Raw genomic sequence first — 24980 nt, 5'->3', positions numbered from 1 at the left:
CCACTTAGGTTCCAGTAACACAGGACGTGCTCTGTCATCGTGATGCCCTCCTCCAGCTTTCCCTCGACACTCCCCTGGGCAGCAGGTGGGCCCTTGCTGGATGTTCAGGCATTTACAGCCAGCCGTAAATTAAGTCGCAATGACAGGTCTCCTTAGCATAAACATCAAACGTCTCTTTTGAGTGAGAACAAAGCTTTCATTCTCTAGACCTGAGGCTTAAGGGTGAACTTGTTTAAACAGCTCTCTGGGGTTGGGTTTGTCTCCAAGCAGAATGTCAGAAAGGCAGTTTGTAGAATAGATACAGTGTGGAGCTGGCTTTTCAAACACCTTTCTCTTATGCAAACCCCACTCTGAGACCTTTTCCCAGATTGAAATTAAATACCAAACTTATCAAATGTCTTATTGTTAAATCTGTGCCTTTTTTTTTTTCTCTCATGCAAATAGCTTCCTTTATTAAGTCAGCCAGAAGTGCTTTTACCAGTACACATTTTGGGTACCACCAGCTACACATGTAAAATTGGACTTTATTATTGCTCTTTGGTTCGGTTCAGTTCAGTTCAGTTGCTCAGTCGTGTCCGACTCTCCGCGACCCCATGCTCTTTGGTACTTGAGAGTTTTTGTTTTATTTTAGTGTATTTTTACAGTTGATTTTGATGATTGTGAAAACTGAAAATTCACCTCGAATCTTTGTGAGCAACAGCACCTGGTTACTTTATTTCAATGCAGCAGGGCTTTTCTGCCTGGTACTGTTGTCAGTTCCCCAGCCTTTCTGGAGAAACAGACATTACCTCTACTTTGTGACAGTGTAGTTCCAGACACCTCCATTTTTAAGCCCAATTCAAGATTTTCATAAACATTTTGACAGTTGTCTAGATCAGTAGTTACTGAACAACTTTTTCTTTTTTTTTCTGTCTTCTTAAAGCAGTGAAAACCTTTCAAAAATGAAAATGTGGAAACGCATATAAAATGGATAAAAGCATGTCCTCTCTGGCAGAGCCCCCTGCCCTCTCAGATTGCTAGGCTGAGAGCTGCTGAATGAGATTTATTAAGCACAGTGCTGTGTGTGGGCACTGTGCTGGATACCAGTGAGAAAATGAAGACAAGAAGGACTCTGGTTCCCTCCTCTAGGAGTTCACGGGTTCCTGGGACATATGAGAGCTGTGAACTTGGGAAGGATGCAGAACAACACTGTACCTTCATTTTGGGGGGTATGCATGTGTTGGCTTTTTGTTGGTTTTGTTCTGTAGGTGAGACTATATTATACATACTGCTTTTTAGAGATTTATGGTATTTTTAAAATTGTGGTAAAACACATATAGCAATTTTAAAGCATTTTAAAGTGTATAATTCAGTGAAGTACCTTCTTGATGTTAGGCAAACCATCACCTCTCTAGTTCCAGAACTTTTTCTTTACCCTGAAGGAAACCAACCTAGTAACCCATAAAGCCAGCATTCCCCATCTTCTCTCCTCCGCAGCCCCTAATAACCACTAATATGCTTTCTGGATGTTTAATATAAATGGACTCCTACAATACGTGGCTTCTTTCAATTAATGTTTTCAGAGTTCGTCCACACTGTAGTAAATATCAGTAGTTTATTTGTTTTTATAGCTGACTAACACTCCATCTGATGAGTGCATCACATTTTGTTTATCCACTCTTTGTTCAGTGGACACTTAGGTTTCCACCTTTTGATGGTTGTGAATGGTGCTGTTAGGAACATTTGTTTTTGTTTAAACACTTGCTTTCATTCTTTTGGATATATTGCACTGGGAGTGGAATTGCTGGGTTATATGGTAATTCAGTGTTAACTTACTGAGGAGCCATCAAGCTGTTTTCTATATATAGGAGCTGTACGGGTTTGCCATCCTACTGTCAGCGTATAGAGTTCCAGTTTCCTCTGAATCTGCACCAACATTTTATTATGACCTTCCTAGTGGGTGTGAAGTGGTATCTCATTGTGGCTTGGTTTCTGTTTTTGTTTTTCTATCAAATGTGATCTTTATTTAGCTGATAAGCACTTTTCTACAGATCCACTCTTGGGACATCACAAAACAGAAGTTTTTTCTCTAGTTTTTTTTCCCCTCTTTTTTTACCTTATTAAAAATGAGATTGGTTCTAAAAATGTAGAGAGAAATATAAATTCAACAAAAAACTGTACATTATCAGAAAGTCACTAAAACACCACATTTCGTTATATGTGGTTTTGGTTTATATTTGAATTTGAAATTCATTTGCATTTGTTACAACGTTGAACATCTTTTCATGTGTTTTTTGGTCATTTGTATATCTTCTTTGGAGAAATGTCCATTCAAATCATTTGCTCATTTTAAAATTATTTTTTGTTACCAAGTTTTAAGAGTGAGTTATTTACACATTCTGGATGCAAGACCATTATTAGATGCATGGTTTTTGAATATTTTCTCTCATTCTCTAGGTTCTCTTCACACTGTCTTGGTATTATCCTTTGAGACACAAAAGTTTTTTTAATTTGGTAAAGGCCAATTCCTCTATTTTTCTTTTTTTGCTTGTGTTTTAGATGTCATATCTAGGAGCCCATGCCAAATCCAAGGTAATAAAGAGTCACCCTTATTTTCATTTAAAAAATTTTAGAATATAAACTTTAGCTCTTATATTTTGGTCTTTGACTTACATTGAATTAATTACATTACTTACATTATGTAATAACTTACATTAATTAATCTTGGTGTGTGGTGTGAAGGGTCTGACTTCATTCTTTTGCATGTGGATTTCTGTTTGTTGAAGACTAGTCTTCCCACCCCCAAAATGTTTCAGACACTCTTGTGGACAATCAGTTGATGATAGATCTGTTTCTGGACTCTCAATCCTATCTCATTGATTCTATAATATAATCTGTGCTTAGGCCAGTTTCAGACTGCTTTGATAGCTGTAGCTTTGTAGTAAGTTTGAATCAGGAAATGTGAGTCCTCCAGCTTTGTTCTCTTTCTTTCCCCTCTCCCATGATCATCTTGGCTTTTCAGGGTCACAGAGTTGTGTAGAATTGGGGTCTTTGTTCTATCCCAAGAAAGTTGTGGGGAGTGTGGATATGGTCCAAGGAAGAATAATGAACATGATCACAGGTTGTGATAGGCTGTCCTCATCAGTTTGGGCTGTGTGATGGATGCTGTCATCTGGGAAGAGGAGGGCTCAGACGCAGCTATGATCAAGTTGTAAAGTCATGAAGAGTGAGTGGGGGAGCACAGGCTGATTTGGGCGCCAAATCTCAACTCTTGTGAACTAGAAGGTTGCCCGGTGAAATTTGGAAGAGGCAGGTTTAGTGTCCCTAAACAGGACAATGTACCACCCTAAACTGATGAAACTTACCGTCCCCAAGGAGTATATGTGTATGTGTGTATACACACATGTGCGCATATAAGCCAAAAATCATAGATACTGTAGCTTTCAAACATCATGAACCTTCATGTACCAGGACAGATGTGGGTGTTCTGCAGCTGCCTCTTACCTTCTGAGGTTGGTGCCTCCACCATGCCCCTCCCACCCCTGTCCGCTGGTGATGTGGGCTGAAGGGCAGTGAGTTTAGCCACTTGGTTCTTGGGAATTTCTAGTTGTTGGGACAACAGCCTTGACTGAGTGTCCTCCAGAGTATGCCGTGGGCAGGAGAGAGGGGTTGTCTTTGCTCAGACCGAGCATGTTAGCGGCTCCATAACATGCAGCGAGACAGAGTCTGCCCAAGTCGGGACTTGTCAGCCTTCCTCCAAACACAGCCTCTCTCCCAAACTAAATTTACTTTGATACTCTACCACAGACCACCTTCTCATCATACTTTGAAAACATGTTCAAATCCTGCCATAATGTCTTTAGTTCAGGTTTGACTAGCTTGTATGTATCAAAATGCTATGCTAGTGAGAATTTCACTCTGACCACTTTTAACCTGCTTTTCTGACTCCTCTGTGAGGCTTTCCTAATTGTGTTATTTCTAGCTCTTCAGTCAGGAACACGAAGAGTGTTAGGTATGTATTGTTTATGTACATGTGTGTAGGCTGATTTCACCTGATGAGTCACTATGAAACAGATTATAAATGGCTGTTATCAGTAGTCCAGATTTAGTTTTCAAAAGAAATCAAAAGCTAAGTTTGTGATTTAGTGTACTAGAAAAGTTTTAGTAAATTCAGATTTTTTTTTTGGCCATGCCACGTGGCTTGCTGGAGCTTAGTTCCCTGACCAGGGATTAAACCTGGGCCCATGGCAGTGAAGTGCAGAGTCCTAGCCACTGGATTGCCAGAGAATCCCATAATTCAGATGTTTTTATACTTTTGTGATCACTTCGTTTCAGTGAAAAATGAATATTACCAGAAGACAATTTAGAGACCAGTCTTTCTTGGGTCTTCGCTGATGGTCCAGGGAGTCTGGACCAGTAAGAGTCTGCCTTGCAATACATGGGATGTGGGTTCGATCCCTGGTTGGGAAACTAAGATTGTGCATGCCATGGGGCAACTAAGCCCACCAGTAAATAAAAAAATATTTTAAACGAAATGATTAAGACTAGTCTTTCTTTAAAGTTCAGAAAAAGGTATATGGAATTAAAGCAGAACTTCCCAGTGTTGAATCAGTGATCCAAGCAGTGTGAATTTAAAAACAAACTAGATTCAGATTTCAGCTGGAGGATTTTGAAGCTCATCTGGTTCAGCCCCTTCTTTCTGGTTAATGATGAGGAAAATGATGGTCAGGAAGGTTAAATGAATTGCCCAAAACCACGCAACTAGTTACTGGCAGAGCTGAGCCTCAAACAGCAGTTCCTTGCTGTGGTCTTGCTGTAACCTGGCACTTCCTAATTAGTGGTTAGAGAGACTTGTTGTACATGAATGTGTTTACTTGAGTTTTACACTGAAGGGAGTGATTAAATTTATTGAATATTTGCTTCGCATGTTTTAAGTCTCGTTCAGTTGCTGTGTCCTACTGTTTGCAACCCCCGTGAACTGCAGCATCCCTGTCCTTCACCATCTCCTGGAGTTTGCTCAAACTCAGGTCCATTGAGTCAGTGATGCCGTCCAACCACCTCATCCTCTGTCACCCCGTTCTCCTCCTGTCCTCAGTCTTTCCCAGCCTCAGGATCTTTTCCACTGAGTTGGCTCGTAAATCTCTTATTTCATGTAATTCTTACATAGTCCTGTGAGGTAATTAACAGTCCCACTTTTCAGATTAGGCAGCTGGGGTGCAGAAAGGTTACTGACTCGTTCAAGGTCATGTGACTGATAGAGCTGGTGTTTGAGCCCTGGGTCTGTGTGACCTGCTCCTGCCATGCTCCCCTGCTGCGGCTCTAGAGAGAGTAACAGAAACCCCACAGGGGCGTGGGCAGTGGTGATGGCTATCTCAAAAATACCCTTTTCAGACTTCTCACTCCCTTGGTATAAAGTAGACCTGTGCACAGATGTAGGCAGCCTTCTCAGAGAACCAGCAGCACTCCGCAGATGTGGGCTGATCTTCAGACCGTCTCTGTCACATAAATGGTATTTTCTGGCTGGGCTGCCGAGGCCCAGATAGAGTCAGGGACTTGCCCAATCCCTTATCACAAAGCCGCATGGCCCCGCTCCCAGTTCCGTTCTTCGTCCCGTCTAGCATAGATTTCACCACTTTTGTTCTTTCCTGTCTTACACCAAGATTGTTTAAGTACTTCCCAAAAATAATGAGCCACGTGTGGGTGTGCTCGTTCTCCAGAATGAATCACCGTGAAAGAGGCCGTGAACCAGGGAAAGGGGAGTGCGTGTCTAGGAGCAGGGGCTCTGCTTCCCTAGCTGCTAATTGATGGACTCCAAAGCGAGCTGCTTTTCCAAAGGCGGCCGCGGGTCTGGCCCGCGTGTCCCACTGTGCTCAGAATAGCCCTCTGGGAGTCGTTCGCTTTCCCTTCTGGCTTCCGAAAATAGCCCCTAGGCTGTGCTCATCCCCAGCCGGCCGTCGGGGCACGTGTGTTGAGAGGTGTGCATGCCACAGGGACCCCTTTGTGCCTGAATGTCCCCATTGACTGAGAGGAATGGGCGTTTGCGCTCGCTGATGAGTAGGCAGGACTCCAGCGTGAGTCAAAGGGGTTTGGGCTGAGTGTTCTGAGAGTTGCAGAAGTAAATTTCAGTCAGCAAGAAGAGTGACATTTAGAAGGAATTTACTTTTAAAATTCCTTTTGTGTTTGGGATCCTAGTCTAAAGGGTACCTGCTTTAAACTTCCTGCCTTTAAAATACAACACTCCCCAAGCCCTTCAGCAGAGAGCTGCGTGTTTTGGAATTTCTCCCAGAAGAAAGGGCTCTGATCAAACGCTGTGGGGGAAAAAAAATCTCACAGGCTGTGCATTGAAGATCCACACTGTCCGAGTACCTGTCCATGCTCACTCTCCTTTGTTTCCTTGGTGGGGATGGCAAGGATCGTGTCGTTTACAGAAAGCCTGCAGGAGTGGGGGGTTGGACCCAGCAAGATTTCTATTCTGTCTTTGGATTTGAAAGGCCAGGAGATGCCTTTCAGTGTTTTAGAGGAAGAGACAAAGATAGACTGTTTACAGCCGAAAGGGGTGAGTTACAACAGGATAGTTTTTCACGGGACTGGTCATAAATGTCTCTTCTCCAGGGGCCATAGTTTGAATATGTTCCCTCTTGGTATCCAGTTAGTATGCGCTTAGTGTCCAGCTGGGGCCTCGGGTCCCCCTGCCCCTTGCATCCCTGATGGGTGAGTGCTGTGTTCAGCACCGAGCCCTAACCTCAGTACTCTGGTGGGTCAAGCCGTTGTCCTGCCCATCCCCAGAGGTCAGGGCTGGGTGAGGCTCCTGGGAGACAGTGCTGGGGAGAACCAACTGCTGCTGTCTGTGCTATTCCTGTTAGATGGATAAATAAAGGATTTCAGATTCCAGGGCTGCCGAACTGACTTTCAGAGGCACCAAATTCATTTACAGTAATTTCCTGTCAACAGTGGACACTTAGGGATAATACACACCCAGCCAAACTCGTTAGTCCCAGAGATGATTGCGTATACTATCTATTTGTGGTGGGGGGGAAATATATATATATATAGTACTTTTTAAATGATGATATCCGAGGCCCTTTCAGAATGGGTTAGATTTACTGAGTACTTTCTATACGTTGGCTTCCCAGGTGGCACTAGTGGTAAAGAACCTGCTTGCCAGCACAAGAGACATAAGAAATGAGGGTTCAGTCCCTGGGTTGGGAAGATCTGGAGAAGGGCATGGCAACCCACTGCAGTATTCTTGCCTGGGAAATCCCATGGACAGGGGAGCCTGGCGGGCTACAATCTACAGGGTTGCAAAGAGTCATACGCTACTAAAGCAACATAGCATGCACCCATTCTGTGCATTAGCTTATTTAATCCTCACAGTGACTGTATGAAGTAGACACTAATATTACCTTCTTTGGAGGCTGTTCTTTTTGCCCTCTTGAAAGGGGTACCTGCTGGGAATTAAAGGGAGGAGGAGGTTATTGGACCAGTCAGGGGAAGCTTTTCAAAGGAAGTGACGTTTAAGCTGAATTTTAAAGAACTTGTAAGAATTAGCCAGGAAAAAACCATTGCAGCAAAACCCATTGCAGTGTGAGAGAGCACGCACACTGCATTCAGGAAACCGTAGGCGTTTCTGGTGCAGAGAGAGGAGATGGGGTTGGAGATGGCTCTAAGAAGCAGTGGTGGTGGAAGGAGTATTTGGGGGAGGGGCCCTCTTATCTCCCAGGGGACCGTGCTTTGCTCTTGTCTTTAGGCATCTAAATTCAAAGGAAAACCCTTTTCCTAGCCACAAGAGAGTTTTTTAATGTAAGTCTAAGTCTAAAGCAGCCCCGCTCCTCCTCCCAGTGGTGCAGTGGTAAAGAATCCACCTGCCAATGAAAGAGACACGGGTTTGATCCCTGGGTCCGGAAGATTCCCTGGAGAAGGAAATGGCAACCCACTCCAGTATTCTTGCCTGGGAAATCCCAGACAGAGGAGTCTGGCAGACTACAGTCCATGGGGTCACAAAGACACAACCTAGCTACTAAACAACAACATACAACAGTCTAAAGCAGAGTTAAAAAGGTAGTTTCTTTGTTTCTTGAAGACATAAACTAGAGCAATTAGAGGAAAATGCGGGCAGTTGCAGAGCAGAAAGCCTTGTCTGTGATCTGAATAGACAGGTGAAAAGGTTGGGCTTCCCCTGACGACGTCATCTCTGGCCCCGTCCCTGTAAAAAGCTACTTGTTCTGGAACCGCGAGTGTGCTAGGGGATTGTATTCTAACTCCAGAGGAGGACCGAGGCTGAGACCTCAGCGCTGATGTCAGTGTCCGCTCCCAAATTCCCCACAGCCCTGCTGTGTGCGTGCACCAGCTGCCTCCAAGCCAACTACACGTGTGAGACGGATGGGGCCTGCATGGTCTCCATTTTCAACCTGGACGGGATGGAGCACCACGTGCGCACCTGCATCCCCAAAGTGGAGCTGGTCCCCGCCGGGAAGCCCTTCTACTGCCTGAGCTCCGAGGACTTGCGCAACACACACTGCTGCTACACTGACTTCTGCAACAAGATAGACCTGAGGGTGCCCAGCGGTGAGTGGACGCCCTTGTTGGACTATTGGCTCGCCGTGGAGGTAGGGCTCCCCTGTCATTTCATCCTTCTCTGCTCTGCCCCCCCCCTTTGTTGGAGGCTAGGTGAAGGTGCCTTTTGGATGCTTCCTGAGGTGACGTGGGAGGGCATTTCTCCCAATTCTGGTCTGTAGATCCTAGGAAAGGGAGCCAGACTTGACTTGTCGAGAGCGCCGCAGAGGTGAAAGCCACATTTTGGGTCATGGTTGAGGAGCCATTGGCAGCTGGTGGGGAGTGGGAGAGCCAGCCAGAGATCCCCATGGGAGGGTCTGGGGCGATCCCGAAGGAGGCAGCCCATAAGCCATGTGACGGTGATGGCAACATGGGAAGAGGGACTCGAGCCGGGAAGGATGGCGCTCTAAGCTGGGGAGAAGTAGACACCAGCCTTCACAGGTCTGCCACTTAAGAGGCGTGACTGGGGAGATCTGAGGAGGCGGGGAGAGACCAAGTTGAGCTTCAAGAGGCCGCCACAAATGAAGGAGCAGAACCTGGTGTGTGCCTGGGGCATAGGGGTGGGAAGACACCATGAAATGCTGTGAAATGACCGAGCGGGCCGTGGCTCTGACCACTGCAGAGGGTGCTGTAACTAGAGAGGCTGGCATGTGAGAGTGTCCAGACAGATCCACCAGCCCAGCGAGGCCAAAGAGCGGGGCAAGGAAGAGGGGGGCATTTCCACCTGGCTGGAGGAGCTGGGAGAGAGAGGCCTGGGCGGTCCCACGTTTTCACTCTCTTCTTTCCCTCTCCTCTCTCACCTGCCCCAGGTCATCTCAAGGAGCCTGAACACCCCTCCATGTGGGGCCCCGTGGAGCTGGTGGGCATTATTGCCGGCCCAGTGTTCCTCCTGTTTCTCATCATCATCATTGTTTTCCTTGTCATTAACTATCATCAGCGCGTCTATCACAACCGTCAGAGGCTGGACATGGAGGACCCCTCGTGTGAGATGTGTCTTTCCAAGGACAAGACGCTCCAGGACCTGGTCTACGACCTCTCCACGTCAGGGTCTGGCTCAGGTATTGCCTCTTCAGGCTTCATGCCAGCCGTTAGCCTTCCTCACTGCCTCCCAGCACGATGGAACATTCAGGAAGAAGGCTGGCCGTTTGCTTTCAGAATTCCCCTTCTTTGGGAGTCTTGACATGTAATAAGATGATGGGGTTCACAGAAAATCTCTCATTCTCTGGAATTCCAAGGATCAGCTGCAAAACTCTCCCTTGCAGAGTCCCTGCCTCTCTTCAAGTCTTGTAACCATGCAGCTATTAAAATTCACCTGGTTCCGCCTGAGCAGCGGAGTGCTCAGTGTCAGGGCCCCTTTGGAGAAACTGGAGTGTGCCGGGTTCCTGCGAGGTGGTGGCAGCTAATCATTGATCTGTGAGCAACTGCACGGGGAGTTTAAGGACACCGAGTAAGGCCAGAGAGCTGGGGTTGGGTAAATCATTGACTCGTACCAGTTGCCCAAGGGTTTATGGTGGCAGTTGAAATAAAAGCAGCCAGGGCTTCCAGCATGGCGGCAGCACCACTTCTGGAGCTGCCTGTCGGTGACTGAGCCTTTCTTAGATGGACCTCGATGTGAGACTAGAACTTAGGGTGAGGGCCATCGGGTGGTTCCAGTCTCAGAGTAGAGCTGAGCTAGCTAGTAGATGTGGCTGTGAGTACAAAGCAGTCTTTTTAGGAAGATAAATAATTGTTTTAGTGACAGTGCTATTCTGTTCCTACGGGGGGAAATGTGGATATGAAGGCCAGTTGCCATTCTAACTCAGACTTACAGGCTCATGTCCATGAGAGTTCTTTGTGTGTTGGTGTGTGTTTTTTCAGCCCATGACAGACTCTTCTGTGGGGAAATTATGCCATCAGTCATGGCCAGACATCCCTTCTTGAGCACAGGAATACTTTGAGCTCTGACATCTTCTGAATTTCCGTGGTTTTGCCTTTATTAAGCTCTGCAGTAGAGAGTGCCAAGATGATGGATATATTTAAAAGCTGCATATTTTTAGGAAGAGAGAAAATATATGGCTTGTTCTTTGCTGAAAGAGGGTAGGGCAGTGGTTAGAACTGGCAGGCTCTGTGACTTGATTTGCTGCTGGAGGAGGGTCGCTCGGGTTTTCTGGAGTCTTTTTTTAAGGTTGGGATTAGCTGAGGCGAGGGCAGGTCCAGGGTGGTTACTCCGTCATCTGGAGTGAAATGATAAGAAACTGTTTCTCTGTGGTTGGTTTAGTCCACTCTTAATTCAGAATATGCAAAGGTTCCAAGGTGCTGGGGTTTTAATCCTGTGCCTTAAAGTCATAAGTCCTTGCTGCTTGTGTAACTTTGAGTTCACACTAACAAGTGTGTGTGGGGGTGGTACAGGGAAAACAAGATGAGCAGGAGGCCGAGCTGGGACTGGATGGAAGAGACTGTGGGGAAGGCTGTCACAGAGGAGGTCGTGTCTGAAGGGTCCTGCGTTGGAAGTTTTGAGAGTGCGAAGAGGGCAGGGAACATTCCAGGCCACAGGAAAACCCCTGAGCGAGAGGACAAAAAGACACAAATGTTCACTGAGTGTTTCAGGAATGATCCAGAGGCCGGCTTGTTGTCCAGGCCCTGGTGGGAAAATGCTCGGGCTGTGCTTTGTCTGCTGAGGGGAGAGGCAGCTACCGAAGGCTGTCGTGTGAGAAAGCGTGTGCTCATGTTTTCCTGCCGAAAGAATTCTGGCAGTGGTGTGGAGGGTGAATTCATCCATCTAGCAGCCCCCTGTTAGGGAGGGCAGGGCAAGCCTGGCTGTGCAGGGTGTGCAGGGCGAGCCAGGTCAGAGGGGAGGCAGAGAGACCGCTGGAAGTCTTCCAGAGGAGGTCAGAACAGGTCAGGAGGGCCAGGAGAGGAGGGGGCCAAATTGAGAAGCATTTGGCGGCTCTGTGCTGTGGGAGTTACAGGCATCAACTTTGGAGTCAGTCTTACGTGCTTTGTGATTTACAGCTTGTATGAATTCCAGTAAATAACTTAACCTTCCCCTTTGAGGCTTAGTTTTCTCATTTGTAAAATGGGCATAATAATAATACCTACCTTATGGGTGGTTGTGAGGAAATGAGGTCATTTATGCAAGTGCCTCATGCATAGTAAACATGCAGTAAGCAGCTTGGGGGCTGATAACACTTTGATTTGTTCAGTCAAGGAGAGAGTTCAGAGTCAGTCACGATGGTGGAGCTGACTGGAGAGGGAGGGAGGGAGACATTCCTTGTGTGGATCAAATGAGGTGATAAATGAGTCCTATAAAGACAGTGAAATTAATCTGAGAACCAGCCTGGGCAGTCGTCCCCCACAGGCCTGCTGCATCTGGAGCTCTCGTGAGCAGACCTGTGGTCCCTTCGGAGAGGTGGGAACTTGGTGCGCCCTGAGCTCGGGTTGGCTTTCATGGGCCACGCAGCACTGCCCTCTAGTGGCCACTGAGCAGAGCAGCCAGAGGCGCTCTGCTCACTCAACCCCCTGACTTTGCTCTTCCACATAAAGCGGCTGTGGGTGGCCTGGCCCACGGGAGGCTGGCTGAAGAGTTAGTGAATCCGGTTAGACAGTTACGTTCAGATCTGTCATCCATACTAGCTGGGAAGAGAACCCGCATAGATGAGGAACAGCTAATCACATGCATCTCCCCGTCTGGGCTCCCTAGCTCTCCATGGTCAGTGGACCACGGTAGCATGGAGGCACTGTGGGAAGGAAGGGCTTCTCCAGTGTGGAGTGAGAGTGGGAGTTGCAAAGTTCAGCAGATGTATACAGTGTCGGCTTTCTTTCCCTCCTTTGGTCCCCAGGGTTACCCCTTTTTGTCCAGCGCACAGTGGCCCGGACCATCGTTTTACAGGAGATTATTGGCAAGGGCCGGTTTGGAGAAGTGTGGCGCGGCCGCTGGCGGGGCGGTGATGTGGCTGTGAAAATATTCTCTTCTCGGGAGGAACGGTCTTGGTTCCGGGAAGCAGAGATATACCAGACAGTCATGCTTCGCCATGAAAACATCCTTGGGTTCATCGCCGCTGACAATAAAGGTAAAGGGCTGGGCTTACAGACAGGGTGTCCCAGAGCCCACCACAGGCTCAGGTGGAGAGTTGACTGGGGAGCCTGAACAGCCCTGAGACGGCACAGTTCTGTTTGCCTTCACAGTTGCTCCCCATAGAACGAGAACATGAGTAAGGCAGTGGTTTTCAAACTTTCCTTCTATGAAAAGCTTGTACTGAAATCCAGGTTATTAAGCAAGAAACAAGCAGTTATTAAGCAGATAAATAAGCCCTCATCCTACCTGCTCACTCGCCCTTCTGTGATACCCCCAAACCCTAGAGGAGCTTCAGTAAACTTACGTTGAAAACAACTGGAAGGAAGAAGGGAAGCTTCAACCCCTGCAAGGAAAGGACAGCCCCAGGAAAGCTGTGGCCCACACTCCCTGGCAGAGCGGCATCACGCGCATTGTTGCAGCGGAGCAGACGCCCAGAGCCACAGCCTGCCTCCCCCCGCTGCCCCACCGCAGCCTTCAAGCTCAGCTTTTGATCCACTTATATCTGAGCTTCCTTGTTTCCTCCTCCCTCCTCCACTGGTTTTGCTGCAGTTTTTTGAGTCTCTCTCATGTGCCCAGGCATGTACTCATTTTTAAGAGCCTCACTGACTAGCAAAAGAGAAAAGTAAACTAATGGTTGCTTATAGGAAGCAATCAAACAACAGGTATTCTGGTGAGCACAAAACGAGGGTGAGGTGGGGGTCACGGAGGTCATACCTGGGCTTGACTGAGGCGGAGGTGGCAGGGAGTTGGTCAGAAAGAAAAATGAAGGAAGAGAAGTCCAAACATGTGCAGAGGGGTAATGTCTTTGGGAAGCTGTAGGTGACTCAGAACATTCCAGCCAAAGACAAGGGTGGAAAGGTGGCAGAGGCCAGGTTATGGGGAGCCGTTTTGAAATTGTATTTTATTTTAGAGAGTGGGTAGTAACTGACATTTCATTCACCGGTTCAGTAATATTCATTGGCTACTCTCTGGCCCTGGGGTCATCACACATAAGACCAAGGCACAGTTCCTGCCTGTACAGTGCCCAGGAAGAGAGGAGAACCGGCACCTGGGCAGGCAGCACACTTAAGACAGAAAGACCGTGGGTGGTGGTGTTTGCAATTTAGAAGAGTGCCTCTGGCAGTCAGGACACAGTTTGCTCCGTGGTCCAGCAATTTTAGAAGTTGGTGCTGGCACAGGCTACAGAAGATGCTGTTTGTTTTTCTGTCCTAAATCAACAGCAGGCTGCTTTTTTCTCATTGCTGTGGGGGTTGTAGGGGCCTCAGCTTCCCCCAGACTGAAGGGCCTTGACCTCTCACGCAAGGGAGGAGAGAATACCTTGCTTCTTCTGAGTAAGCTTGGTGCTTTTTAAAGCACCTTTACCTTTTGATGATTAGTTTAAATCTGACATGTATTTTAAAGGCTCGAAAAGATGTCTTCCCTTTTATAAGCAGGGTCCTCTGGACCTCAGGGGTGTGTTTGATGGGCCCCTTGCTCGTAATCAGAGAAGCATAGGTTGGTGCTTTCCCAGGAACCACTCCCTGTATTGATTCTGGCAGCTCGTGTGAGTAGGATCTGGCTGTTGAAACCCACATCAGGACCCGGGGAGGAGAAAGAGCAGACTCCTTTGTTCTTGTCTTTTTAGCATGATATGTATAGTGTAGTGCCCTGGAACTAGGGCCAGCCTGGAATTTGGGAGATCTCAGTCCAATTTCCAGTCTTCATATTGACAGCAGTGCAAGCTCATTAGATTCCCAGCTTTGGTTTTCCTTTCTCTGCCTCCCTTCCTGCCTCCTTCCCCCTGTACACTGCACATCCCCTTCCCCTTGGATGAAGGTGTGTGCTCACTGCCTCCCATTGCTCTTCCGAGGCTACGATGATAAGATTCCTCTCTGGAATCCTTGGAAAGTGTCCTCTTCATGTATTGAAAAGCATTTTTGGCCCGGAACACAGTAATGCACAAAGGAGCTCTTTCCTTCTCTCACGGAGAGCTCATAGCCTGGTAAGAGCAATGGACTTCAGAGACGCACTACAGATGGGCCTGGTGCTGGGATTGGGCTGTGCTCGAAGGGTCTTGGAGCCCAGAGGAGGGCCTGCGAAGCCTTCCTCCTTGATGGGGAGGACACAGCCAGTCATGGTTTTGATGAGCAGGTCTTGCCAGGATCAGAAGCAAAAGAAACAGATGTCCCTGTTACTTCCCCTAAGGACGTGCTTCCTCTTCTTCTGAAGACCTCACATTTCAAATCTGGAATAGGGGAGGCGTGGTTCAGAATCCTACAGCCACCTACCGGAAGGGAGCAGGTCTAACTAAGAAAAGCTGTTCTTCTTATCTTCCTGGAGCCTAAAGCTGTGGACGGCTGTAGATGAGAAGGGCGCCGAGGGGCCTCAGGATGTGTGGGGGCGAGGAGCAGGAATTCGGGGGTCACGGGTTTGCGTGGCACGTACACTCTTCCTCTCCAAGCTTGCCCTTTTTGCTGGTGGCTGTGCCTTTTCTGGAACTCCTCTGTGGTTCTCCGCAGATAACGGCACCTGGACACAGTTGTGGCTCGTGTCGGACTATCACGAGCACGGTTCCCTGTTTGACTATCTGAACCGGTACACGGTGACCATCGAGGGGATGATCAAGCTGGCCTTGTCTGCCGCAAGCGGGCTAGCACACCTGCACATGGAGATCGTGGGCACCCAGGGTGAGTGGACCTGCCGAGCAACCGTCCCATCCCCGTCGAGCTCCTGGAACGCCTGTGCACCGAGCAAGCTGGAGCTGGGCCTCAGGAATGGGCGTCTGGTCCAAGGGAGAGGGGTTTGAGCTTCCCTTGAGCAAGAACGAGAGGTGCCTCTGCCGTTAGAGCTTCCTGAGGGACCCCTGGGGGAAACGTTGCTTGTGTGTTCCCCGTGTGCTGGCGTGGTTGTTGGTTGGGGAGCTGGTGTTAACTGAGAGATCGTCTCAGGTGCCCACATTTCACAGTAAATGAAGGGACTGAGAAGATGGATTGAACCACTGTGCCGAGATTCACTTTAGTGAGCGCACGTGCTCGTTGTTGGGTCAGCTGGATGGTTAGACACTGGGCTCTACTATCTGGGAGGGTTCTCCTGGAGGAACACTGCCTCGGGAGTCCCTGCTTGTTGACTGACATCAGCCTTTTGGGAGCTCCCAGGTCTTGGCAGGTGGCATGTGGCTTCCTGGTGCATGGTCAGTTGGGCAGAAGCTCTTTCTGTCTGTGATCAAAAACCAGCTGTGAGAGTTTGACACTATCCCTAGTCTCTGCAGAGAAAGTAGTGGTTCTTACCTCCCCTGTTTGGTTCTGAGAACCTAGCCAGTGCAGCAGCTTTTTCTCAAGTCCTCAGCTATTCTGTACAGGAGTATATGAGTTCAGGGAAGGTGAGCAGGAGTAGCATTCATAAAGTAATATTAGTTAATCCACATGCCCTTCTAAGCGCTTGACTCACCTACGTTAATATATTTAATTTTCACAACATTCCCGTGAAGTACTGGTGTTTGGGCTTCCCAGGTGGTGAGTGGTAAAGAACCTGCCTGCCAAGGCAGGAGACATCAGAGATGTGGGTTCAATCCCCCGGTCAGCAAGATCCCCTGGAGGAAGGCATGGCAGCCCACTCCAGTATGCTTGCCTGGAGAATCCCATGGATAGAGGAGCCTGGTGGGCTGCAGTCCATAGTGTCCCAGAGAGTCAGACACGACTGAAGCAACTTGGCACGCACGCACGCACTGGTGTTTACTCTCATTTTATGGATGAGGTGACCAATGTGTAGACAGATTGAGTTGCATTTCCAGGGTTACTGGGTTAGTGGGGAGGCAAAACCAGAGCTGAAACCCACATATCCAGCTGCAGAGACTATGCTTTAAACACTTATGCTGTCTTTCTCTAAAGATCCCTTTTTTTATCCTCCACCAGGGAAACCTGGGATTGCTCATCGAGACTTAAAGTCAAAGAACATCCTGGTGAAGAAAAATGGCATGTGCGCCATCGCAGACCTGGGTCTGGCTGTCCGTCACGATGCGGTCACGGACACCATTGATATTGCCCCTAACCAGAGGGTGGGAACCAAACGGTAGGAAGGCCCAGGGCCTGTGCTTTGCCCAGCACCTGGACTGAATATCCCACTTGTGCCCTTGCCCGTGTGCGTGGGAGGGGGAGTGTGGTCTCACACAGCTGGCGGTTGAGTTGAACTCCTGCCCCCACACTGGAAAGCCACACAGGTTGCATGGAGCAGATACAAGTGCCGGCAGCATACCTCCATAGCACCGTATGCCCATTGGGACCGGTGCGTTGGGCAGGTGAGGCAGCGGAGAGAGAGCTGGGAGCAAGGTTTGGAAGGGGAACAGGCGCCAGGCTTGGCCAGCGGGAAGGGAGAATGCAGTCTGAAGGGGTGGCCTGTGCAGGACCCCTGAGGACGCAGAGCACATGTTTTGCTTAGGGTGTAGAGAGCAGTTTCACCTAGCAAGAGCAGAGGTACTCCAGGGTAGAAAATAAGGGCCCCCTGTCAGGACTGTGGGGCCTCCCTCCTGCCTCAGAGAAAAGTAAAGTAAAATAAGTCACAAGGACTTCCCTGGTGTTCCTGGGGCTAAGACTCCATGTTCCCAACGCAGGGTGCCCAGATTTGATCCCTGATCGGGGAACTAGATTCCACATGCTGCAACTAAGAGTTTTCATGCCACAACAAAGATCAGAGATCCTGTGTGCCTCAACCAAGACCCAGCATAACCTAATAAGTAACAAAATATTTAGAAAAAGAGCTAAGGTACAGGGACTCCCCTACTGGTCCAGTGATTAGGAATCTGCCCTTCATTGCAGGTGGCACAAGTTTGATCCCTGATCGGGGAACTAAGACCCCACATGCCGTGTGGCTTGGCAAAAAATTAAAAAAAAAAAAGAATGAATGAATGCAAAACATGGGAGTTTGCAGTGAGAAGAATCCATCACTTCCTCCTCCCTAAGGGGCAGTCTTGGGTGATGGCTGTCCCACATTCAGGGGGCCCTTGAACCAGTGCTTTGAGTCGGGAGAGAAGTCATTTTTTCCATGCATGACCACATTTCCTTTGCTGTTGCAGATACATGGCCCCCGAAGTACTCGATGAAACCATCAACATGAAGCACTTCGACTCCTTTAAATGTGCTGATATCTATGCCCTCGGTCTTGTGTACTGGGAGATTGCTCGACGGTGCAACTCTGGAGGTACCTTTCTTCCTGCTTTCCCCGCTCCTACCTCCCAGTCCAGAGCGCTGGGCCCCCTGAGAGCCTGGGTTTTGACTGCAGCCTCCTTTCCTTTCGCAGCTTGTCAGATGCCTCATGCTAGTGCGCGTCACATGTAGGATTCTCATCCAAGAGGAGGCAGGGGACCTGGAGCAGCAGTTGCTAAGAGTGTGTTTGCTCTTGCTTTATGTTGCGGTGACCGTTCCAGAGGCTCATTTGGCTTTTTTTTTTTTTAAACACACTGTCTTTAGTGGTCTGTTGAGGTTGGGAAAGCCCTGGGCAGGAATAGCACAGGACTGATGCCGGGGTCTCCTTCACACAGAAGGCAGGGTATTCTGACACAGTGGGTGTCAAGCCACGCGCCTGGGGAACGTGGGGTTTTATTGATAATGGTGATTTCTCAATTCATAGGAGAAAGCTTACTAACACATAGAGTTTTTTCTTCTGTAATATTTTCTTAAATCTTTGTTGGCATTTGCAACTGCTCGACCATGTCAGAACCCAGTGAAAAGCAGTATCGGATTTGGCAGAAAACACTTTTTATCATCAGCTTAGTACGTTAGAATTTTACGGTGACTTCCAAGTATTCTGTCATGTGATCAAGTTCAGGAACCACTAGAACCCTGCCCTCAGCCATTTGTCTTTGATGTAAGAGATTCCAGATCAGTGGAAGTGAATTAAATTAATAAAAAAGAATTGGTGGGTGTTCCAGCAGAGCCCTTTTCTGTGTTGTACTGCCTTTTTCTTTCTATGGTAAGGTCCGAATCATAGGGAGGCACCTAGGTATTGTACATCTTAAATTTTGATCGTGATATACAAATAAAACAGATCAAGATATATCTAGCCACACAGATTTTAAACTATGAACAAGTTAAATTTTTCTTTCTCCATACCATCCAGAAATTGGGGCTAAGTATATAATAATTGTACTAAGATTTATTCACAACTTGCTATGTATAAACTCACTTAATCTTTACTACAAACCTATGAAGTGGGTACTGTTAATTGTCACCATTTTGCAGATGAAGAATATGAGTCACCGATTAGGTACCAGAGTCACACTGCTAATAAACTAGGATTCAGACCTTGGCGGACTGAGGCCAGAGTTGAAGCTAACTGCATCTTAGCTAATTACCAAGTCAGACTCCATTTAAAAATCTGTCCCATCAGCTCAGGACAGTAGAATTTTTCTGGAAAAAAGGTGTGAGAAAGTTACATTTGATTTTTTAAAATACTAATAACTTTTTATTATGGAAAATAGTTCCATTTGTAGCTGTGGAAGGTAAAAGACTTCAAAACTGTTACCACACTGTAAAAATCAACAGTAATTTTTTAAATTTTTAGCTCTTGGTGCGTTTCCCAGCTGTCTCTTTTCAGTTAGTTAATTAATCGGGCTGTGTCAGGTCTTAGTTGCGGCACCCAGAGTCTTCATGTGTCATGCGGGATCTTTCCTCCAGTGCTCAGACTCTCTAACTGTGGCTCACAGGCTTAATTACTTTGAGGCATCTGGGATCTTAGTTCCCCAACAAGGTATCGAACCCAAATCCCCTGCATTGCAGGACAGAGTCTTAACCACTGGACCACAGGGCAAGTCCCAGTAGTTCTTAATGTCACTTAACATGAGTTAGTGTTAAGATTTCCTCAGTTGTCTCCTAATTTTTTTAAAAAGCAGCTTGATTGATATACCTCTTAAGTCTCTTATGACGTACAGCTTACCACTCTTATTTTTTTTTTTCTTCTGCAGTTTTTAAAGTTGGAGAATCCAGGTCCTTTGTCCTGTAAGATTTTCCTGATTGCTTCTTTATGAAGTTTACACATTCTACTGTTTCTGTGAATTTCCTATGGGAATTACGTCTAAAGACTAGAATCATTTTTCCCCAAAAATCCTTCCGTTAAAGGCACATATAATGGTGGTTATCTCTCTTTTTGTGATAATAACCATCATTGATCATTATCCAAATCCAGATTTATCAGAGGTTGAAAAGTGCCAGCATTCCAATTCTGTCAAACTTCTCATTAGCTAGATTTTTAATTAAAGAGAAACTTCCCCTTATTGTCTCTTCGGTTATAAAGATGTTTAATTTGAAAAGGAAAGGCGGGAAAAACACTTGATTCTTTCCATTTATTTACCATTTTTCAAAATAATGAGTTTGTTCTCTATCATCCTGCAAAGGCGACTGAAGCTTTGGTTTGTTTCTTCTTAGTGTCATTATGAACTGATGATCTAAAATATTTGTTTCCATTGATGTTATAAGTCTTACTATTGTTTAAATATTCTCATATTTAAAGTTGGCCATTTGGGAGCTTTTCAAGATGGTACTTTTTGACATGACCTTAGTAGTCTTTGATAGTTTTCTTTTTGTTATGGAAAAGATGTTCCTGGCTAATCCTGTATATCTCTTGTCCAATACCTAGTGTTGACCAAGCTCCAAGGGGCCCTAATTCCTCTTAGTGGGAGGCTGGATTTACTGATCATGACATGAGTATTGTCACTGGCTTTTGAGTAATCCCTTCCTTCTTTTGATAACTCTGGTGGATATTTTTCCTCCTAGGAGTCCATGAAGAATATCAGCTGCCATATTATGACCTAGTGCCCTCTGACCCTTCCATTGAGGAGATGCGGAAGGTTGTATGTGACCAGAAGCTCCGCCCCAACATCCCCAACTGGTGGCAGAGTTATGAGGTAGGAAGCTCCCCTGTCTCCTGTGCTTTTCTATCTGCCCTATTTCTCTACCTTAGAGAAGGGTTTCCCCAAAATGGGGCCAACCCCAGGGCTACTACCTGTGTAATAATAGTTATTATATTACTATTACATGCTGTTATATACTAAGCCATTGTCTTGGACACTGTAGGGTCCCCTTTAGAACCTAGAAGAATGACTTGGTCCCACGACACAGATCAGAGACAAAACAAAGTGTGAGTGGGGCTGTTAGACCTGTCCAACTAGAAAAATGGCTTTGGAGCCATAGTGGGTGAGCTGAGCTCTATGGGAGAGTTCAGAAGCAGCATCCACAGAGGGTCAGCAAATGAGACGTGGACTCAGTGAGAAAACAGGTCTGAGGGAGGTGGCTTTCCGAAAACTCAGAAGCGAGGAGGGTGCAGAGAGATTGGATTTGGGGTTAGTGGTGGATGAAGTGGGAAGGGGATGACATTTGGTGGAAATAATAGATGCGAGGACAAATTTATGATCTAGATTCCTAATAAACCTGGAGTTGTGGGGTGCTGGAGTCTTTGGGGGCCAGGATTTGCTTAGCTTAGTGCTCCTGGGCCCCCTTTTCACCGGTGGCTCTGCTTTAAGGCGTGTCACCACTAGAGGGCAGCTCTGCATTGAGGACCAGAGTCGGTGCACATTTCAGTGGTACCTCCTCTTTGCATGACAGAGCAGCATTTTCCAGAGTATTCCTTGGATCCTCGGGGCCTGTTTACTTCAGAGAGTGAGGGAAGCAGAGAGCCAGTCTCTAGCTGCCCCCCACACTCTGTCTTCAGTCAGGGCTCTTCGTGGGTTGGGACTCTGCTTGGGAAAACAGGTCCCACTGCTAAAAGGAATCGAAAACACTGGCCTGGGGCAGCAGTCAGGGAGCTCTGTAGCCTCACCCGTGGCCCTCCAGATCCACCCCTCACCTGTTCGCTGTGGCCGCCTGTGTCATCCACACCCTGGCTGCAAACTGCTGCCTCTGACAAGACCATCTTTTGGGGGCTACCTCCTACCCTTCCTTCTCCGCTGTATCTCTGCGGGTGAACGTGGGGTCACCGCTGTATGCATGCACCTACTGGGGGTGTCCCTGCTGTGCCTGGTTCACATGCTACTTTGAGAAAGCCATCAGTAAACAGTCATAAGCGGGGATACTCGGACCTTCCAGAAGTGGTTTTCAGATCACAGGCTGTGGCAGGTCTTGCTCTCAAGATCACCCGGGCTTGGGGGAATGGCGGACCGTGCTTGCAGAGAAGGCCCCTCCCAGACTGTCCCTTAAGGACTGGTGAGCCCCGGGGGGGAATAGGGCTCGCGGGCGTTTCCCTAGGGTCAGAAGGAGGGCAGGTAGGGGATCAGGCAGGCAACAGCGGGGCAGGCTCCAGTGACACCGTTTCTGTGCAGGCGCTGCGGGTGATGGGGAAGATGATGCGGGAGTGCTGGTACGCCAACGGCGCAGCCCGCCTGACCGCGCTGCGCATCAAGAAGACCCTCTCCCAGCTCAGTGTGCAGGAGGACGTGAAGATCTAGCCACCCCTCCCACAGCCGCCAGGCCGCGGGACCTACAGCCGAGCGGCCGCGTCGAGTATCAGATGGAGGCCTACCTCTCGTTTCTGCCCAGCCCTCTGTGGCCAAGAGTTTGGCCCACAGAGGGACAGAGCCCGGGAGACTCGCTCACTCCCACGACGGGTTTGAGACACAGACACCTTTGATATTTACCTCCTAGTGGCGTGGAGCCTCTGAGAGCAAATGGCATGGAGAACTCAGTGCCGCGACCTGGCCCGGCTGTCGTAGGATGTCCCACAAAGCCCGGTGCCCCCAGCGAGGAGGCTGGTGTGGCGACAAGAGGCCTGGGAGGAGAGGAGCTGAGTGTGGCCCCACGCTGGGCAGCACTGAGGGCTTTACCCCGGGACCAAGCCCAGTGCAGCGAGCGGCCCCGGGAACCAGAAGGATGGCCCTTCCTGGCAGCTCCAGGTCTCCGGCTCCTCTCCGCCTGCGAGGACCCCTGGAGGGACTGCTGGTGCCTGTCTGTCCAGCCGTGTGTGCATGTGCCGAGGTGCGCCCCCTGTTGTGCCTGGTCTGTGCCACGCCCTTACACGTGTGTGTGTCCGTGTGTGTCTGTCGGCGCACTTACCTGCTTGAGCTTTCTGTGCATGTGCGGGTCGGGGCTGCGGTCGTCATGCCGTCCCTGCGTGCTGGTGCCTCTGTTCTGCAGTGAGCGGCATCTATTTTCCCTGATGCCCCTCCCGGTGGGCTCCCTCCCCACCCCTCCTTCCAGACCCCCACTCCACAGTGGCACCCCCCTCCCCAGCAGGATTCCGCCTGCCCCTGTGTCACCTGGCCCTCCTTCTCCACTTCAGACCGTGGAACCAAAGCTGGCCCAGTTGTCCATGGCAGGCGAGGCTTTTGGGTCCAAATGTGAGGGCAGAGGGTGGGATGGGCAGGGCAAGAATCCCGGTGGAAACTGGGGGGTTGTGGCCAGCGGCCACCGTGGGAAATGAGCCAGCCTAAGGGCATCATCCTCAGCGGCGTCAAGGAGGGGCCGAGGAATTTGCAGCCCAGACCTGGGGAGACTCAGACTGGAATGTCACATCTGTCTTTCATATCCCAGATTCTGGAGACAGCAGTGTGTATTTTCGGTGGTGGTGGTGGGTTTAGGGCGGGGAAGGGAAGCGGGGACGAGGACTGGGGAGGGAGGCTGGGGGGAGGGAGGCATCTGCATGGGTCTTTTACTGGGTTATCCGATCATGGTGGAGGGAAGATGTGAGACTTGCATCCACTTCAGGGGCTTTACTAAAGGGAACAGCCTGAGCTGAACCTGTTATTTAACCTGAGTGTAGTATTTAACGACGTCTAGAAGCACGGTTGTGGGTGGTGGTTCGGTCAGCATATCTTAGGTATATAATAACTTTGAAGCCATAACTTGAGTGGTTTGGTTTTCTTTCTTTTCTTTTTTTTTAATTTTATTGGGAGGGTCTGGATTTTAACTTTTTTTAAATACTGTTAAGTTTTTATAAAAGGAAAACCATCTCTATGTGATAATTACCTCTCAATCCATTTGTTTTTAAGGAAATCCCTATAAAAACAACCACACACACACAGAATGCTTCAGTCAGACGCACACAGCTCAATCACACTGGAAATCTCTCTCCCTGTACCTGAGCCTGTTTCCCTGCCCCCACCCCTCAGCTGCAAGAGTTCCTCTGCCCTGGGGGTTGGTCTCGCTGGCGTCCTGCCTCCCTGCCCAGTCCCACCCAAAGTGGGTTTTGCACTGGGGCTCTAGCTTTTTGTGCGTGCCCACAGGTTGCACCTTCTCATCCAGGCACTCACTCAGCAGACACTCGCTGAGTGCCAGCTGGGTGTCAGGCATCGTGCTGGGTGCTGGGAAATACAGCTGTGAACAAGATAGGCTTGGGTCCTGCTCTTGGAGCACTGACAGTGGGACTGACTCAAGTCAGGGGGTGCCTATCTTGAGACCAGAAGTTTTCATAGTTGGTTCTGAGCCTTTTGAGCCTGGAGCGATTGCTCTTATACAAGACCACTAAGGAGGCGAGGATGCCCCCCTGTCCCCCACCAAAGAGGCCGGTGGTGGGCAGTGAAACCCCCCATCACTGTGTTCATCCAGAGCCCCCTTCCTGCCCCCCAGGGGAGGCACAGTGTGTGTGTAGCCTCAGTGCATCCCTGCCTCTAGCCCAGCGATTCTCTGCCAAAGCTTGTGGAGGATGGGGGGGCCCTCCCCCCCGCTTCCATCCGTCTCCCCAGTGCCCTGGCCTTCCTATTTATTTTCCCTGTGTAGTGCTTTCCTTGCGTTAAAGGAGATCTTCCCCTCACCCTTTGGGCCAATTTACTGGCTACTGACTAATTTCCCTTGAATACCAATTGTGTCATTGGGGGGGGTCTTCTTTCCCTATCCCTGCTGATGCACTTCCCCCTTCTTGTCTGCCCTCTGGCAGAGCTTGGCGGGTTATGGGAGCTGATGGAACTCAGGCTCCTCACTCCCTGCCTCAACCAGCCTCTGGATCTGCCGACACTCCTCGACCCAGGGATTCCCAAGCCACTAGCCCACGCCCCAGGTGGCCCAGCTGTCCCCACCACACACTCCTCCTCCACCTCCGGGGAAGACTGAGCAGTTTTGGGGGGAAGCTCCCAGCCCCACTGCCGCCACTCTTAACCCAAGAGTTAGGAGTTAGAGAGTTGGGGAGAAACTGAAGCTGTGGTTTTGGCTCCCTGAGGCTAACCCTGATCCATAGGGCTACCTGCACCTCTGGATTTTGGATTCACAGACCAAGTCCAAGCCCGTTCTTACGTCGCCATCAAGGCCCCCGAACGGCATTCTCGGTACTTCTGTTTGTTTTTGTACATTTTATTAGAATGGACTGTAAAATAGCCACTTAGACACTTTACCTCTTCAGTATGCAAATGTAAATAAGTTGTAATATAGGAAATCTTTTGTTTTAATATAAGAATGAGCCTGTCCAATTTCTGCTGTACATTATTAAAGTTTTATTCACAGAG

General features: G+C 48.6%; 1 protein-coding gene across 4 annotated transcripts in view; it reads left to right on the top strand.

Annotated features, from left to right (window-relative positions):
- Window positions 1–24980, top strand: part of ACVR1B (activin A receptor type 1B) — a 33954-nt gene extending 8974 nt beyond the window's left edge. For 3 of the 4 annotated variants that reach the window (XM_055394377.2, XM_055394379.2, XM_055394380.2), the window contains exons 2-9: window positions 8305–8544; window positions 9342–9590; window positions 12351–12581; window positions 15085–15252; window positions 16477–16633; window positions 17634–17758; window positions 20329–20459; window positions 21870–24980. In XM_055394377.2, coding sequence (XP_055250352.1) covers window positions 8305–8544; window positions 9342–9590; window positions 12351–12581; window positions 15085–15252; window positions 16477–16633; window positions 17634–17758; window positions 20329–20459; window positions 21870–21995 — 1427 coding nt within the window. In that variant the 3' untranslated portion in view covers window positions 21996–24980. Of the gene's footprint in view, window positions 1–8304; window positions 8586–9341; window positions 9591–12350; window positions 12582–15084; window positions 15253–16476; window positions 16634–17633; window positions 17759–20328; window positions 20460–21869 lie in introns of all 4 variants that reach the window. The other variant, XM_055394378.2, reaches the window with a different exon arrangement.

This window comes from Moschus berezovskii, chromosome 6, assembly GCF_049115385.1.
Source record: "Moschus berezovskii isolate FMDL1 chromosome 6, NW_MosBer_1.0, whole genome shotgun sequence".
Taxonomy (NCBI): domain Eukaryota; kingdom Metazoa; phylum Chordata; class Mammalia; order Artiodactyla; family Moschidae; genus Moschus; species Moschus berezovskii.
Note: the sequence above shows the minus strand (reverse complement) of the source record. Positions and strands in the feature narration are given on the sequence as shown.